Genomic DNA, 14,682 nt, shown 5'->3' with positions numbered 1-14,682 from the left:
CTCTACAACATAGTAGTAGAACCTCTTCCCCACGCTCTACAACATAGTAGTAGAACCTCTTCCCCACGCTCTACAACATAGTAGTAGAACCTCTTCCCCACGCTCTACAACATAGTAGTAGAACCTCTTCCCCACGCTCTACAACATAGTAGTAGAACCTCTTCCCCACGCTCTACAACATAGTAGTAGAACCTCTTCCCCACGCTCTACAACATAGTAGTAGAACCTCTTCCCCGCTCTACAACATAGTAGTAGAACCTCTTCCCCACGCTCTACAACATAGTAGTAGAACCTCTTCCCCACGCTCTACAACATAGTAGTAGAACCTCTTCCCCACGCTCTACAACATAGTAGTAGAACCTCTTCCCCACGACAACATAGTAGTAGAACCTCTTCCCCACGCTCTACAACATAGTAGTAGAACCTCTTCCCCGCTCTACAACATAGTAGTAGAACCTCTTCCCCACGCTCTACAACATAGTAGTAGAACCTCTTCCCCACGCTCTACAACATAGTAGTAGAACCTCTTCCCACGCTCTACAACATAGTAGTAGAACCTCTTCCCCACGCTCTACAACATAGTAGTAGAACCTCTTCCCCACGCTCTACAACATAGTAGTAGAACCTCTTCCCCACGCTCTACAACATAGTAGTAGAACCTCTTCCCCACGCTCTACAACATAGTAGTAGAACCTCTTCCCCACGCTCTACGACATAGTAGTAGGACCTCTTCCCCACGCTCTACGACATAGTAGTAGGACCTCTTCCCCGCGCTCTACGACATGGTAGTAGGACCTCTTCCCCGCGCTCTACGACATGGTAGTAGGACCTCTTCCCCGCGCTCTACGACATGGTAGTAGGACCTCTTCCCCGCGCTCCACGACATGGTAGTAGGACCTCTTCCCCGCGCTCTACGACATGGTAGTAGGACCTCTTCCCCGCGCTCTACGACATGGTAGTAGGACCTCTTCCCCGCGCTCCACGACATGGTAGTAGGACCTCTTCCCCGCGCTCTACGACATGGTAGTAGGACCTCTTCCCCGCGCTCTACGACATGGTAGTAGGACCTCTTCCCCGCGCTCCACGACATGGTAGTAGGACCTCTTCCCCGCGCTCTACGACATAGTAGTAGGACCTCTTCCCCGCGCTCTACGACATAGTAGTAGAACCTCTTCCCCGCGCTCTACGACATAGTAGTAGAACCTCTTCCCCGCGCTCTACGACATAGTAGTAGAACCTCTTCCCCGCGCTCTACGACATAGTAGTAGAACCTCTTCCCCGCGCTCTACGACATAGTAGTAGAACCTCTTCCCCGCGCTCTACGACATAGTAGTAGAACCTCTTCCCCGCGCTCTACGACATAGTATTAGAACCTCTTCCCCGCGCTCTACGACATGGTAGTAGAACCTCTTCCCCGTGCTCTACAACAGTATTAGAACCTCTTCCCCACGCTCCACAACAGTATTACAACCTCTTCCCCACGCTCTACAGCATAGTAGTAGAACCTCTTCCCCACGCTCTACGACATGGTAGTAGAACCTCTTCCCCGCGCTCTACAACAGTATTAGAACATCTTCCCCACGCTCCACAACAGTATTACAACCTCTTCCCCACGCTCTACAGCATAGTAGTAGAACCTCTTCCCCACGCTCTACAGCATAGTAGTAGAACCTATTCCCCGCGCTCTACAACATAGTATTAGAACCTATTCCCCGCGCTCTACAACATAGTATTAGAACCTCTTCCCCGCGCTCTACAACATAGTATTAGAACCTCTTCCCCGCGCTCTACAACATAGTAGTAGAACCTCTTCCCCTCTCTCTACAACATAGTAGTAGAACCTCTTCCCCACGCTCTACAACATAGTAGTAGAACCTCTTCCCCACGCTCTACAACATAGTAGTAGAACCTCTTCCCCACGCTCTACAACATAGTAGTAGAACCTCTTCCCACGCTCTACAACATAGTAGTAGAACCTCTTCCCACGCTCTACAACATAGTAGTAGAACCTCTTCCCCTCTTCCCCACGCTCTACAACATAGTAGTAGAACCTCTTCCCCACGCTCTACAACATAGTAGTAGAACCTCTTCCCCACGCTCTACAACATAGTAGTAGAACCTCTTCCCCACGCTCTACAACATAGTAGTAGGACCTCTTCCCCACGCTCTACAACATAGTAGTAGGACACGCTCTACAACATAGTAGTAGGACCTCTTCCCCACGCTCTACAACATAGTAGTAGGACCTCTTCCCCACGCTCTACAACATAGTAGTAGGACCTCTTCCCACGCTCTACAACATAGTAGTAGGACCTCTTCCCCACGCTCTACAACATAGTAGTAGGACCTCTTCCCCACGCTCTACAACATAGTAGTAGGACCTCTTCCCCACGCTCTACAACATAGTAGTAGGACCTCTTCCCCACGCTCTACAACATAGTAGTAGGACCTCTTCCCCACGCTCTACAACATAGTAGTAGGACCTCTTCCCCACGCTCTACAACATAGTAGTAGGACCTCTTCCCCACGCTCTACAACATAGTAGTAGGACCTCTTCCCCACGCTCTACAACATAGTAGTAGGACCTCTTCCCCACGCTCTACAACATAGTAGTAGGACCTCTTCCCACGCTCTACAACATAGTAGTAGGACCTCTTCCCCACGCTCTACAACATAGTAGTAGGACCTCTTCCCCACGCTCTACAACATAGTAGTAGGACCTCTTCCCCACGCTCTTAGTAGTAGGACCTCTTCCCCACGCTCTACAACATAGTAGTAGGACCTCTTCCCCACGCTCTACAACATAGTAGTAGGACCTCTTCCCACGCTCTACAACATAGTAGTAGGACCTCTTCCCCCACGCTCTACAACATAGTAGTAGGACCTCTTCCCCACGCTCTACAACATAGTAGTAGGACCTCTTCCCCACGCTCTACAACATAGTAGTAGGACCTCTTCCCCACGCTCTACAACATAGTAGTAGGACCTCTTCCCCACGCTCTACAACATAGTAGTAGGACCTCTTCCCCACGCTCTACGACATAGTAGTAGGACCTCTTCCCCACGCTCTACGACATAGTAGTAGGACCTCTTCCCCACGCTCTACGACATAGTATTAGAACCTATTCCCCGCGCTCTACGACATAGTATTAGAACCTCTTCCCCGCGCTCTACAACATGGTATTAGAACCTCTTCCCCGCGCTCCACAACAGTATTACAACCTCTTCCCCACGCTCTACAACATGGTAGTAGAACCTCTTCCCCGTGCTCTACAACAGTATTAGAACCTCTTCCCCACGCTCCACAACAGTATTACAACCTCTTCCCCACGCTCTACAGCATAGTAGTAGAACCTCTTCCCCACGCTCTACGACATAGTATTAGAACCTCTTCCCCGCGCTCTACGACATAGTATTAGAACCTCTTCCCCGCGCTCTACGACATAGTATTAGAACCTCTTCCCCGCGCTCTACGACATAGTATTAGAACCTCTTCCCCGCGCTCTACGACAGTATTAGAACCTCTTCCCCACGCTCCACAACAGTATTACAACCTCTTCCCCACGCTCTACAGCATAGTAGTAGAACCTCTTCCCCACGCTCTACGACATAGTATTAGAACCTCTTCCCCGCGCTCTACGACATAGTATTAGAACCTCTTCCCCGCGCTCTACGACATAGTATTAGAACCTCTTCCCCGCGCTCTACGACATAGTATTAGAACCTCTTCCCCGCGCTCTATGACATGGTAGTAGAACCTCTTCCCCGCGCTCTACAACAGTATTAGAACCTCTTCCCCACGCTCCACAACAGTATTACAACCTCTTCCCCACGCTCTACAGCATAGTAGTAGAACCTCTTCCCCACGCTCTACGACATAGTAGTAGAACCTCTTCCCCACGCTCTACGACATAGTATTAGCACCTCTTCCCCGCGCTCTACGACATGGTAGTAGAACCTCTTCCCCGTGCTCTACAACAGTATTAGAACCTCTTCCCCACGCTCCACAACAGTATTACAACCTCTTCCCCACGCTCTACAGCATAGTAGTAGAACCTCTTCCCCACGCTCTACAACAGTATTAGAACCTCTTCCCCACGCTCCACAACAGTATTACAACCTCTTCCCCACGCTCTACAGCATAGTAGTAGAACCTCTTCCCCACGCTCTACAGCATAGTATTAGAACCTCTTCCCCACGCTCTACAACATAGTATTAGAACCTATTCCCCGCGCTCTACAACATAGTATTAGAACCTATTCCCCGCGCTCTACAACATAGTATTAGAACCTCTTCCCCGCGCTCTACAACATAGTATTAGAACCTCTTCCACGCGCTCTACAACATAGTATTAGAACCTCTTCCCCGCGCTCTACAACATAGTATTAGAACCTCTTCCCCGCGCTCTACAACATAGTATTAGAACCTCTTCCCCGCGCTCTACAACAGTATTACAACCTCTTCCCCACGCTCTACAGCATAGTATTAGAACCTCTTCCCCACGCTCTACAGCATGGTAGTAGAACGTCTTCCCCACGCTCGACAACATGGTAGTAGAACGTCTTCCCCACGCTCGACAACATGGTAGTAGAACGTCTTCCCCACGCTCGACAACATGGTAGTAGAACGTCTTCCCCACGCTCGACAACATGGTAGTAGAACCTCTTCCCCACGCTCGACAACATGGTAGTAGAACCTCTTCCCCACGCTCGACAACATGGTAGTAGAACCTCTTCCCCACGCTCTACGACATAGTAGTAGAACCTCTTCCCCGCGCTCTACGACATAGTAGTAGAACCTCTTCCCCGCGCTCTACAACAGTATTAGAACCTCTTCCCCACGCTCCACAACAGTATTACAACCTCTTCCCCACGCTCTATAGCATAGTATTAGAACCTCTTCCCCACGCTCTACAGCATAGTAGTAGAACCTCTTCCCCACGCTCTACAGCATAGTATTAGAACCTCTTCCCCACGCTCTACAACATAGTAGTAGAACCTCTTCCCCACGCTCTACAGCATAGTATTAGAATCTCTTCCCCACGCTCTACAACATGGTAGTAGAACCTCTTCCCCACGCTCTACAGCATAGTATTAGAACCTCTTCCCCACGCTCTACAACATAGTAGTAGAACCTCTTCCCCACGCTCTACAGCATAGTATTAGAATCTCTTCCCCACGCTCTACAACATGGTAGTAGAACCTCTTCCCCGCGCTCTACAACAGTATTAGAACCTCTTCCCCACACTCCACAACAGTATTACAACCTCTTCCCCACGCTCCACAACAGTATTACAACCTCTTCCCCACGCTCTACAGCATAGTATTATAACCTCTTCCCCACGCTCTACAACAGTATTAGAACCTCTTCCCCACGCTCTATAGCATAGTATTGGAACCTCTTCCCCACGCTCTACAGCATAGTAGTAGAACCTCTTCCCCACGCTCTACAACATAGTAGTAGAACCTCTTCCCCACGCTCTACAGCATAGTAGTAGAACCTCTTCCCCACACTCTACAACATAGTAGTAGAACCTCTTCCCCACGCTCTACAACATAGTATTAGAACCTCTTCCCCACGCTCTACCTCATAGTATTAGAACCTCTTTCCCACGCTCTACAGCATAGTATTAGAACCTCTTCCCCACGCTCTACAGCATAGTATTAGAACCTCTTCCCCACGCTCTACAGCATAGTATTAGAACCTCTTCCCCACTCTCTACAGCATAGTATTAGAACCTCTTCCCCACGCTCTACAACATAGTATTACAACCTCTTCCCCACGCTACTGTCTCTGGCCATATTAGTAAGCATTATGCTGTTTAACCCTTTATTGATTTCCCTCCCTCCCATCCCAGGGGGGTAAGAAGGGGAAGAAGGTGACAGGAGAGAAGGGTAAAGGAGCAGGGAGGATGAACGGCCACTACCAGGAGAATGGCATGGAGAATCTAATTCTCTTTGAGGTTGTCAAGATGGGCAAGAGCGCCATGCAGGTTAGTGTGTGTGTATATATAACAATGAATGAGAGCCTACACACAGAACTGGCTGGCCCTTTAACAGCCCAATAGTTTATTTGATTATCTAATGACCAGATCAGCCTTATTGGAGTTGAACCTCTGGGACTCTTATTGTCTATCTCTGCTGTTTGTCCTGGCTCCAGTCTGTGGTGGATGACTGGATTGAGGCATATAAAACCGACAGGGACATGGCTCTGCTAGACCTCATCAACTTCTTCATCCAGTGTTCTGGCTGTAAAGGAGTGGTCAGTGGAGAGATGTTCCGAAACATGCAGAACTCTGAGATCATCAGGAGGATGACAGAGGAGTTTGACGAGGTAGGTTTTGTGTGTGTGTGAGACGTGGTAGGTGCATCACTCTGGGTTGAAGTTTAGTCTTGTCACCTGAAATGTTTCAGTTAAATGTCATTACCCTCTCTTTGAGTTGCATGCAATAGTGAAGCCATAACTCCCATAAACCTCTCTCTCTCTCCACCCTCCTCCTCCTCCCCCTCTAGGACAGCGGAGACTACCCTTTGACCATGGCAGGTCCGCTGTGGAAGAAGTTTAAGGGTAGTTTCTGTGAGTTCATTGCGGTCTTGGTGAGACAGTGTCAGTACAGCATCATCTATGATGAGTACCTCATGGACACGGTCATATCGCTCCTCACCGGACTGTCGGACTCACAGGTCCGAGCCTTCAGGCACACCAGCACACTGGCAGGTAAGGGAGAGAGAATGGGTGTGGTCGGGGGATATGTCTGTCTATATTGGTCGTTTATTTCCATCTTCCCTGGGCACACGGGTACGCTGATTAACTGTGTGTGTGTGTGTGTGTGTGTAGCTATGAAGCTGATGACAGCCCTGGTGAATGTAGCTCTGAACCTGAGCATCAACATGGACAACACACAGCGGCAGTACGAGACAGAGAGAAACAAGATGGTCGCTAAGAGAGCCAACGACCGGCTGGAGCTACTGCTGCAGAAACGCAAAGAGGTGAGAGGGATGAGGTCAGTGTTAGGCTCCTCCTGGGTTGGTGGTAAGGGTTAGGCTCCTCCTGGGTTGGTGGTAAGGGTTAGGCTCCTCCTGGGTTGGTGGTAAGGGTTAGGCTCCTCCTGGGTTGGTGGTAAGGGTTAGGCTCCTCCTGGGTTGGTGGTAAGGGTTAGGCTCCTCCTGGGTTGGTGGTTAGGCTCCTCCTGGGCTAGGGGGTTGGTCTCCTCCTGGGCTAGGGGGTTGGACTCCTCCTGGGGTTAGTGTTAGGCTCCTCCTGGGTTAGGGGTCCTTGTTGGGGAACTGTGTAAGGCTTCCTTGGACCCTTGGTTTAGGGTTAGTTTGGCTCACATTTTCTTTCGTGTTGGCTAATATCGTTGCTTCTGAGAACCTGCTTCATAAAACACTCACATTACCCACTTTCAGCAGCCTAACGAGGTGTTCTAATTTAGAGATGAGGATACGTGAAGACATGCCTGAGGAGCATAAGTAGTCAGGAGGGGCGGTCGCGGGGGGAGGAACGGACAGGCACGCGCATACATGCATACATGCATACATTCATTCATACATGCATACATACTAGGCCCTGTGGCTGAGCTGGCATCAATGTCTGTGTCCTGGCTTACATAACACTATGTCCCACTGGGCTTCCATCTGCCGGCTCCTACTACTACAACATTTCACTAATTATAACTATACTAGCTGTCTCTTCTGTGGTGTTTGGTTGTCTTGATAACTATACTAGCTGTCTCTTCTGTGGTGTTTGGTTGTCTTGGTAACTATACTAGCTGTCTCTTCTGTGGTGTTTGGTTGTCTTCGTAACTATACTAGCTGTCTCTTCTGTGGTGTTTGGTTGTCTTGGTAACTATACTAGCTGTCTCTTCTGTGGTGTTTGGTTGTCTTGGTAACTATACTAGCTGTCTCTTCTGTGGTGTTTGGTTGTCTTGGTAACTATACTAGCTGTCTCTTCTGTGGTGGTTGGTTGTCTTGATAACTATACTAGCTGTCTCTTCTGTGGTGGTTGGTTGTCTTGATAACTATACTAGCTGTCTCTTCTGTGGTGTTTGGTTGTCTTGATTAACTATACTAGCTGTCTCTTCTGTGGTGTTTGGTTGTCTTGATTAACTATACTAGCTGTCTCTTCTGTGGTGTTTGGTTGTCTTGCTCTTCTTGGTGAATAATCACATCCATCCAGCCTGGTGAACCCTGATCAAAATGTTTTCTTATTGATTCCTCGTTCTAATTTCAGCTTCAAGAAAATCAGGACGAAATTGAGAACATGATGAATGCTATATTCAAGGGTGTGTTTGTACACAGATATCGGTACGTGGCCTATCCATTGTTCCATCACAGAAATAATAATAGATACATTCTCCCCCTGTATAGAAGATATGATGATGACAGGTGTATGTGTTGTTACAGTGATGCCATAGCTGAGATCAGAGCTATCACTATAGAGGAGATTGGAATGTGGATGAAGCTCTACAGTGACGCCTTCCTCAACGACAGCTACCTGAAATACGTAGGCTGGACCATGCATGACAAGGTGAGGAGGAGGAGGGAGGGAGAGCGAGTGTGTATGCATGCGTTGTTAGCAAGGTGTTTGAGTTAAGAGTGTTTGCGACTAATAAGTTTATATATATATTTATATTTGTGTGTGTAATTCCAATATGTGTGTGTGTGTGTGTGTGTGTGTGTGTGTGTAGCAAGGCGAGGTGCGTTTGAAATGTTTGACAGCGCTGCAGGGTCTCTACTACAACAGAGAACTGAACACCAGACTGGAGCTGTTCACCAGCCGCTTCAAGGTCAGAGCGCCACCTGGTGGACACATCAACACACTACAACTGGTTACCCCGAGGCTAAACTTTCATAACTTTCTTTGCCGTTGAGCAGACTCTTTATCCAAAGCGACTTACAGTTTCATATGGGTTTGCCCAGTGGGAACAAATTGTTGCAAGTACCATGCTATACCAACTGAGCCCCACACAAGACCATGTCTGACAACCACTCAACCATACTGGATGCACTATAGCTAATCCACTACTATGCCCTGTTGATTTTGAGTAGGTACACTACATTGTCAAAAGTATGTGGACACTCCTTCAAATTACTAGAGTCTGCTATTTCAACCACAACTATTGCTGACAGGTGTATGAAATCGAGCACACATCCATGCAATCTCCATAGACAAACATTGGCAGTAGAATGGCCTTACTGAAGAGCTCAGTGACTTTCAACGTGGCACTGTCATAGGATGCCACCTTTTCAGCAATTCATCTTTGTTACATTTCTGCCCTGCTGGAATCAACGTCAGCACAAGACTGTCGGGGTTTTCATGAAATGGGTTTCCATGGCTGAGCAGCAGCACACAATCCTAAGCTCCCCAATGCTTAATGCCAAGCACCTGCTGGAGTGGTGTAAAGCTCGCTTCCACTGGACTCTGGAGCAGTGGAAACGTGTTTTCTGGAGTGACGAATCATGCTTCACCATCTGGCAGTCCGACGTACGAATCTGGGTTTGGCAAATGCCAGGAGAACACCACCTGCCCGAATGCATAGTGCCAACTTAGAAGTTTGATAGAGGAGGAATAATGGTCTGGGGCTGTTTTTCATGGTTCTTAGTTCCACTGAAGGGAAATCTTAATGCTACAGCATACAATGACATTCTAGATGATTCTGTGCTTCCAACTTTGTGGCAACAGTTTGGGGAAGGCCCTTTCCTGTTTCAGCATATTGCCCCCGTGCACAAAGCGGGGTCCAAACAGAAACGGTTTGTTGAGATCGGTGTGGATGAACTTGACTGGCCTGCACAGAGCCCTTGACTTCAACCCCATCCAACACCTTTGGGATGAATTGGAACGCGAGCCAGGCCTAATCGCCCAAAATCAGTGCCCGACCTAACTAATGCTCTTGTGGCTGAATGGAAGCAAGTCCCAGCATAATATTCCAACACCTATTGGAAAGCCTTCCCAGAAGAGTGGAGGCTGTTATAGCAGCAAAGGGGGGACCAAATCCATATTAATGCCCATGAATGAGATGTTCGACAAATTCGTGTCCACATAATTTTGGCCATGTAGTGTATTTTCTGACTAACCCACTGACCCTGGTTAATTTGAGAAGTATTTCAGCTAAATCTGAAATCTTTGTCATTCATTTCCTCTCTTCACAGGACCGCATCGTCTCCATGACTCTAGACAAGGAGTACGATGTCGCAGTACAAGCAATTAAACTGCTCACTCTGGTACTACAGTAAGTTGCTACAGTTCAGCTATCACAGTGGATATGGAGGTGTGTTTTAATGTGTGTGTTTAATGTGTACTGTGTGTGTGTGTGTGTGTGTTACAGTAGTACAGATGAGGTACTGAGCCCGGAGGACTGTGAGAGCGTCTATCACCTGGTCTACTCTGCCCACCGACCGGTCGCCATAGCAGCCGGGGAGTTCCTCTTCAAGAAGTAGGATTTGTTTTTAATTTTTATTGAATCCATTGTGACACGTTCTTCTATCATGTCTTTTCTCTTAAGTCCGATCAATCAATCAAAATACTGTTGAAAACAATGTGTTGCATCTCAAGACATTGTCCTGCCAAATGTCATGTCTGGTTTCTACCCTGTAACAATATTAGAGCGTGCAGAGAGCTGAAGGTAGAGAGGTTAGGATAAGAGAAGGACACAGGGCAGGCAGGAGGAGAATGGGAGTGTGTGGAGGAGAGTACAGGCATGAGAACTTGAGGAAGCAGCAGAATGAGAGAGAGGTTTGTAGATCTGGGATCTGTTTTTTCTGGCGTAGACATATTCCTTGTCTGTTTTATGTAGTCTGGGCAAATGTCGAGCTGAGGTTTATATACTTTGATATAGTTTTATATTTCTATATCTAATACTAGTAACTTCTCTCCAGACTGTTCAGTACGCGGGAGCCGGAAGAGGAGGGCGCCCCCAAGAGGAGAGGAAGACAAAGCCTCAACGCCAACCTCATCAAAACTACTGTTTTCTTCTTCCTGGAGAGCGAGGTACACGCACACACCGCGTTACACACATTCTCTCTCTCCCTCCATGAACATGCAGCATACTTACAACACTCACCACCCACACTCTGCCCGTCTCTGTGCATGTTTCAGCTCCATGAGCACGCTGCGTACCTGGTGGACTCTCTGTGGGAGAGTGGAGCAGACCTGTTGAAGGACTGGGAGTGTATGACCAGCCTGCTACTGGATGACCCCGTGCCAGGGGAGGAAGGTATGATCTCTGACCTCTATTCTTGACCTCTGACCCATAACCCCTAAATGTGGTCTCTAATGTATCTGGTGTGTGTAGCCCTGACAGACAGACAGGAGACGGCTCTCATAGAGATAATGCTGTGTACGGTGCGCCAGGCTGCAGAGTGCCACCCGCCCGTCGGCCGCGGAACCGGGAAGAGGGTAAGAGACTTGAGACTGGGCATCAACATTGTCTTCTTATTTTTCTTGCCTTCCACTTAGCAAAAGAGAAACGGCAACTATTTCTCCCCCCCCAGGTGATGACAGCGAAGGAGAAGAAGACTCAGCTAGATGACAGGACCAGGATGACAGAGCTGTTTGCTGTGGCATTGCCTCCTCTGCTGGCTAAAGTAGGACACTACACCTTCACCTCCACTACCCTCAGTAATAAACCTGTGTTCTAGTCTGTTTCCCCTGCCTGCAGTACTGTGTGTGAGTGTGCTGCCTCTCTTTGTTTCAGTACTCCATAGATTCAGAAAAGGTGACCAACCTGCTGCAGCTCCCTCAGTTCTTTGACCTGGATATCTACACCACAGGACGACTAGAGAAGGTCTAACCCCCGACTCGACACTGGAGTCTAATTCAAACTCTAACCCCCGACCCTACACTGTAGTCTAATTCAAACTCTAACCCCCGACCCTACACTAGTCTAATTCAAACTCTAACCCCCGACCCTACACTGTAGTCTAATTCAAACTCTAACCCCCGACCCTACACTGCAGTCTAATTCAAACTCTAACCCCTGACCCTACACTAGTCTAATTCAAACTCTAACCCCCGACCTTACACTGGAGTCTAATTCAAACTCTAACCCCCGACCCTACACTGCAGTCTAATTCAAACTCTAACCCCCGACCCTACACTGGAGTCTAATTCAAACTCTAACCCCCGACCCTACACTAGTCTAATTCAAACTCTAACCCCCGACCCTACACTGTAGTCTAATTCAAACTCTAACCCCCGACCCTACACTGTAGTCTAATTCAAACTCTAACCCCCGGCCCTACACTGGAGTCTAATTCAAACTCCAACCCCCGGCCCTACACTGGAGTCTAATTCAAACTCTAACCCCGACCCTACACTAGTCTAATTCAAACTCTAACCCCGACCCTACTCTAGTCTAATTCAAACTCTAACCCCGACCCTACACTAGTCTAATTCAAACTCTAACCCCCGACCCTACACTGGAGTCTAATTCAAACTCTAACCCCGACCCTACACTAGTCTAATTCAAACTCTAACCCCGACCCTACACTAGTCTAATTCAAACTCTAACCCCGACCCTACACTAGTCTAATTCAAACTCTAACCCCCGACCCTACACTAGTCTAATTCAAACTCTAACCCCGACCCTACACTAGTCTAATTCAAACTCTAACCCCGACCCTACACTGGAGTCTAATTCAAACTCTAACCCCGACCCTACACTGGACTCTAATTCAAACTCTAACCCCCGACCCTACACTAGTCTAATTCAAACTCTAACCCCCGACCCTACACTGTAGTCTAATTCTAACTCTAACCCCGACCCTACACTGGAGTCTAATTCTAACTCTAACCCCGACCCTACACTAGTCTAATTCAAACTCTAACCCCGACCCTACACTAGTCTAATTCAAACTCTAACCCCCGACCCTACACTGGAGTCTAATTCAAACTCTAACCCCCGACCCTACACTAGTCTAATTCAAACTCTAACCCCGACCCTACACTAGTCTAATTCAAACTCTAACCCCGACCCTACACTAGTCTAATTCAAACTCTAACCCCGACCCTACACTAGTCTAATTCAAACTCTTACCCCCGACCCTACACTGGAGTCACATTCAAACTCTAACCCCCGACCCTACACTAGTCTAATTCAAACTCTAACCCCCGACCCTACACTGGAGTCTAATTCAAACTCTAACCCCGACCCTACACTGGACTCTAATTCAAACTCTAACCCCCGACCCTACACTAGTCTAATTCAAACTCTGACCCCCTACACTAGTCTATTTCAAAGCACTGTTCAACTTGACAAAATGTTGTGGAATGTCTGGCAGTGTTATGCATTTGATATCTCTAAAACATATTTCCCAACTCCCTCCCTCTTCTTCTAGCACTTGGAGGCGTTGCTGCGTCAGATCAGGGAGATCGTGGAGAAACACACAGATACAGAGGTGCTGGAGGCGTGCTCGAAGACCTACCACGCTCTCTGCAATGAGGAGTTCACCATCTTTAACAGAGTGGACATCGCCAGGTCACAGCTGCTGGATGAATTGGTGGACAAATTCAACAGACTGCTGGAAGACTTCTTACAAGAGGTGAGAGGAAGAAGGGATGAGGGAGGGAGGAAAACGAGAATGAACTGGTGGACAAATTCAACAGATTGTTAAAGGACTTCATACAACGGGTGAGTGAGGGGGAGGAGAGAGCTCAGAGAGAGGACCACCAGTCTACATGTTTCATCTATTGGGCTGAGTGGACCAGTTTGTGTGTAGGTGATACTGATCTGTCTCTGTGTTCAGGGTGAAGAGCCTGATGATGATGATGCCTACCAGGTCCTGTCTACTCTCAAGAGAATCACTGCCTTCCACAAGTAAGGCCCTCCCTCCCTCTTCTTTCTCCCTCCCTCTTCTTTCTCTCTCCTTCTTTCTCTCTCCTTCTTTCTCCCTCCCTCTTCTTTCTCTCTCCTTCTTTCTCTCTCCTTCTTTCTCTCTCCCTCTTCTTTCTCTCTCCCTCTTCTTTCTCCCTCTTCTCTCTCCCCCTTCTTTCTCTCTCCCTCTTCTTTCTCTCTCCCTCTTCTTTCTCTCTCCCTCTTCTTTCTCTCTCCCTCTTCTTTCTCTCTCCCTCTTCTTTCTCTCTCCCTCTTCTCTCTCTCTCCCTCTTCTCTCTCTCTCCCTCTTCTCTCTCTCTCCCTCTTCTCTCTCTCTCCCTCCTCTTTCTCTCTCCCTCCTCTCTCTAACCTCCCCTCCTCTCTCTAACCTCCCCTCCTCTCTCTCCCCCAGTGCCCATGACCTGTCCCAGTGGGATCTGTTCAGCAGTAACTTCAAGTTGCTCAACACGGGCATTGAGAACGGTGACATGCCAGAGCAGATAGTGGTCCATGCTCTACAGTGTACCCACTACGTTGTCCTGTGGTACTTGGCCAAGGTCTCAGAGGGCAGCCACAGAAAGGTATGCAACTCACTTCTCAACTGGCTGGCAGCTCAGAACCTTCTCATTCATTTCACTGTTATTTACTATCTAGGAAAATGGCATTAGGGTTTTGGAGTTAGTCAAGGTTTATACAGCAAGTCTTATGATGGTTCACTCTGTGTATGTAATCTAGGAGGATGTGTGTTTTGATCATGTAATATTGTGTTGTAGGAGGGTGTGTGTTTTGGTCATGTAATATTGTTTTGAAGGAGGGCGTGTGTTTTGATCATGTAATATTGTTTTGTAGGAGAGTGTGTTTTTGATCAT

The 14,682-nt window shown here is 48.1% G+C and overlaps 1 protein-coding gene across 1 annotated transcript in view; it reads left to right on the top strand.

The window, feature by feature from the left end:
- The window catches only part of LOC118383547 (cohesin subunit SA-2-like), a 64,398-nt gene that overhangs the window by 14,357 nt on the left and 35,359 nt on the right, over positions 1 to 14,682 (top strand). Inside the window, exons 4-20 of the mRNA XM_052487803.1 lie at positions 5,858 to 5,992; positions 6,160 to 6,333; positions 6,513 to 6,717; positions 6,838 to 6,989; positions 8,233 to 8,306; positions 8,406 to 8,529; positions 8,690 to 8,788; positions 10,152 to 10,231; positions 10,328 to 10,435; positions 10,878 to 10,989; positions 11,098 to 11,215; positions 11,294 to 11,397; positions 11,493 to 11,585; positions 11,696 to 11,785; positions 13,338 to 13,541; positions 13,746 to 13,816; positions 14,226 to 14,394. Of these exons, the coding sequence (XP_052343763.1) occupies positions 5,858 to 5,992; positions 6,160 to 6,333; positions 6,513 to 6,717; positions 6,838 to 6,989; positions 8,233 to 8,306; positions 8,406 to 8,529; positions 8,690 to 8,788; positions 10,152 to 10,231; positions 10,328 to 10,435; positions 10,878 to 10,989; positions 11,098 to 11,215; positions 11,294 to 11,397; positions 11,493 to 11,585; positions 11,696 to 11,785; positions 13,338 to 13,541; positions 13,746 to 13,816; positions 14,226 to 14,394 (2,112 nt within the window). The remainder of the gene's footprint in view (positions 1 to 5,857; positions 5,993 to 6,159; positions 6,334 to 6,512; positions 6,718 to 6,837; positions 6,990 to 8,232; positions 8,307 to 8,405; positions 8,530 to 8,689; positions 8,789 to 10,151; positions 10,232 to 10,327; positions 10,436 to 10,877; positions 10,990 to 11,097; positions 11,216 to 11,293; positions 11,398 to 11,492; positions 11,586 to 11,695; positions 11,786 to 13,337; positions 13,542 to 13,745; positions 13,817 to 14,225; positions 14,395 to 14,682) is intronic.

Source organism: Oncorhynchus keta, chromosome 30, assembly GCF_023373465.1.
Source record: "Oncorhynchus keta strain PuntledgeMale-10-30-2019 chromosome 30, Oket_V2, whole genome shotgun sequence".
Taxonomy (NCBI): Eukaryota; Metazoa; Chordata; class Actinopteri; order Salmoniformes; family Salmonidae; genus Oncorhynchus; species Oncorhynchus keta.
This window is presented reverse-complemented; position numbering and strand designations above follow the sequence as displayed.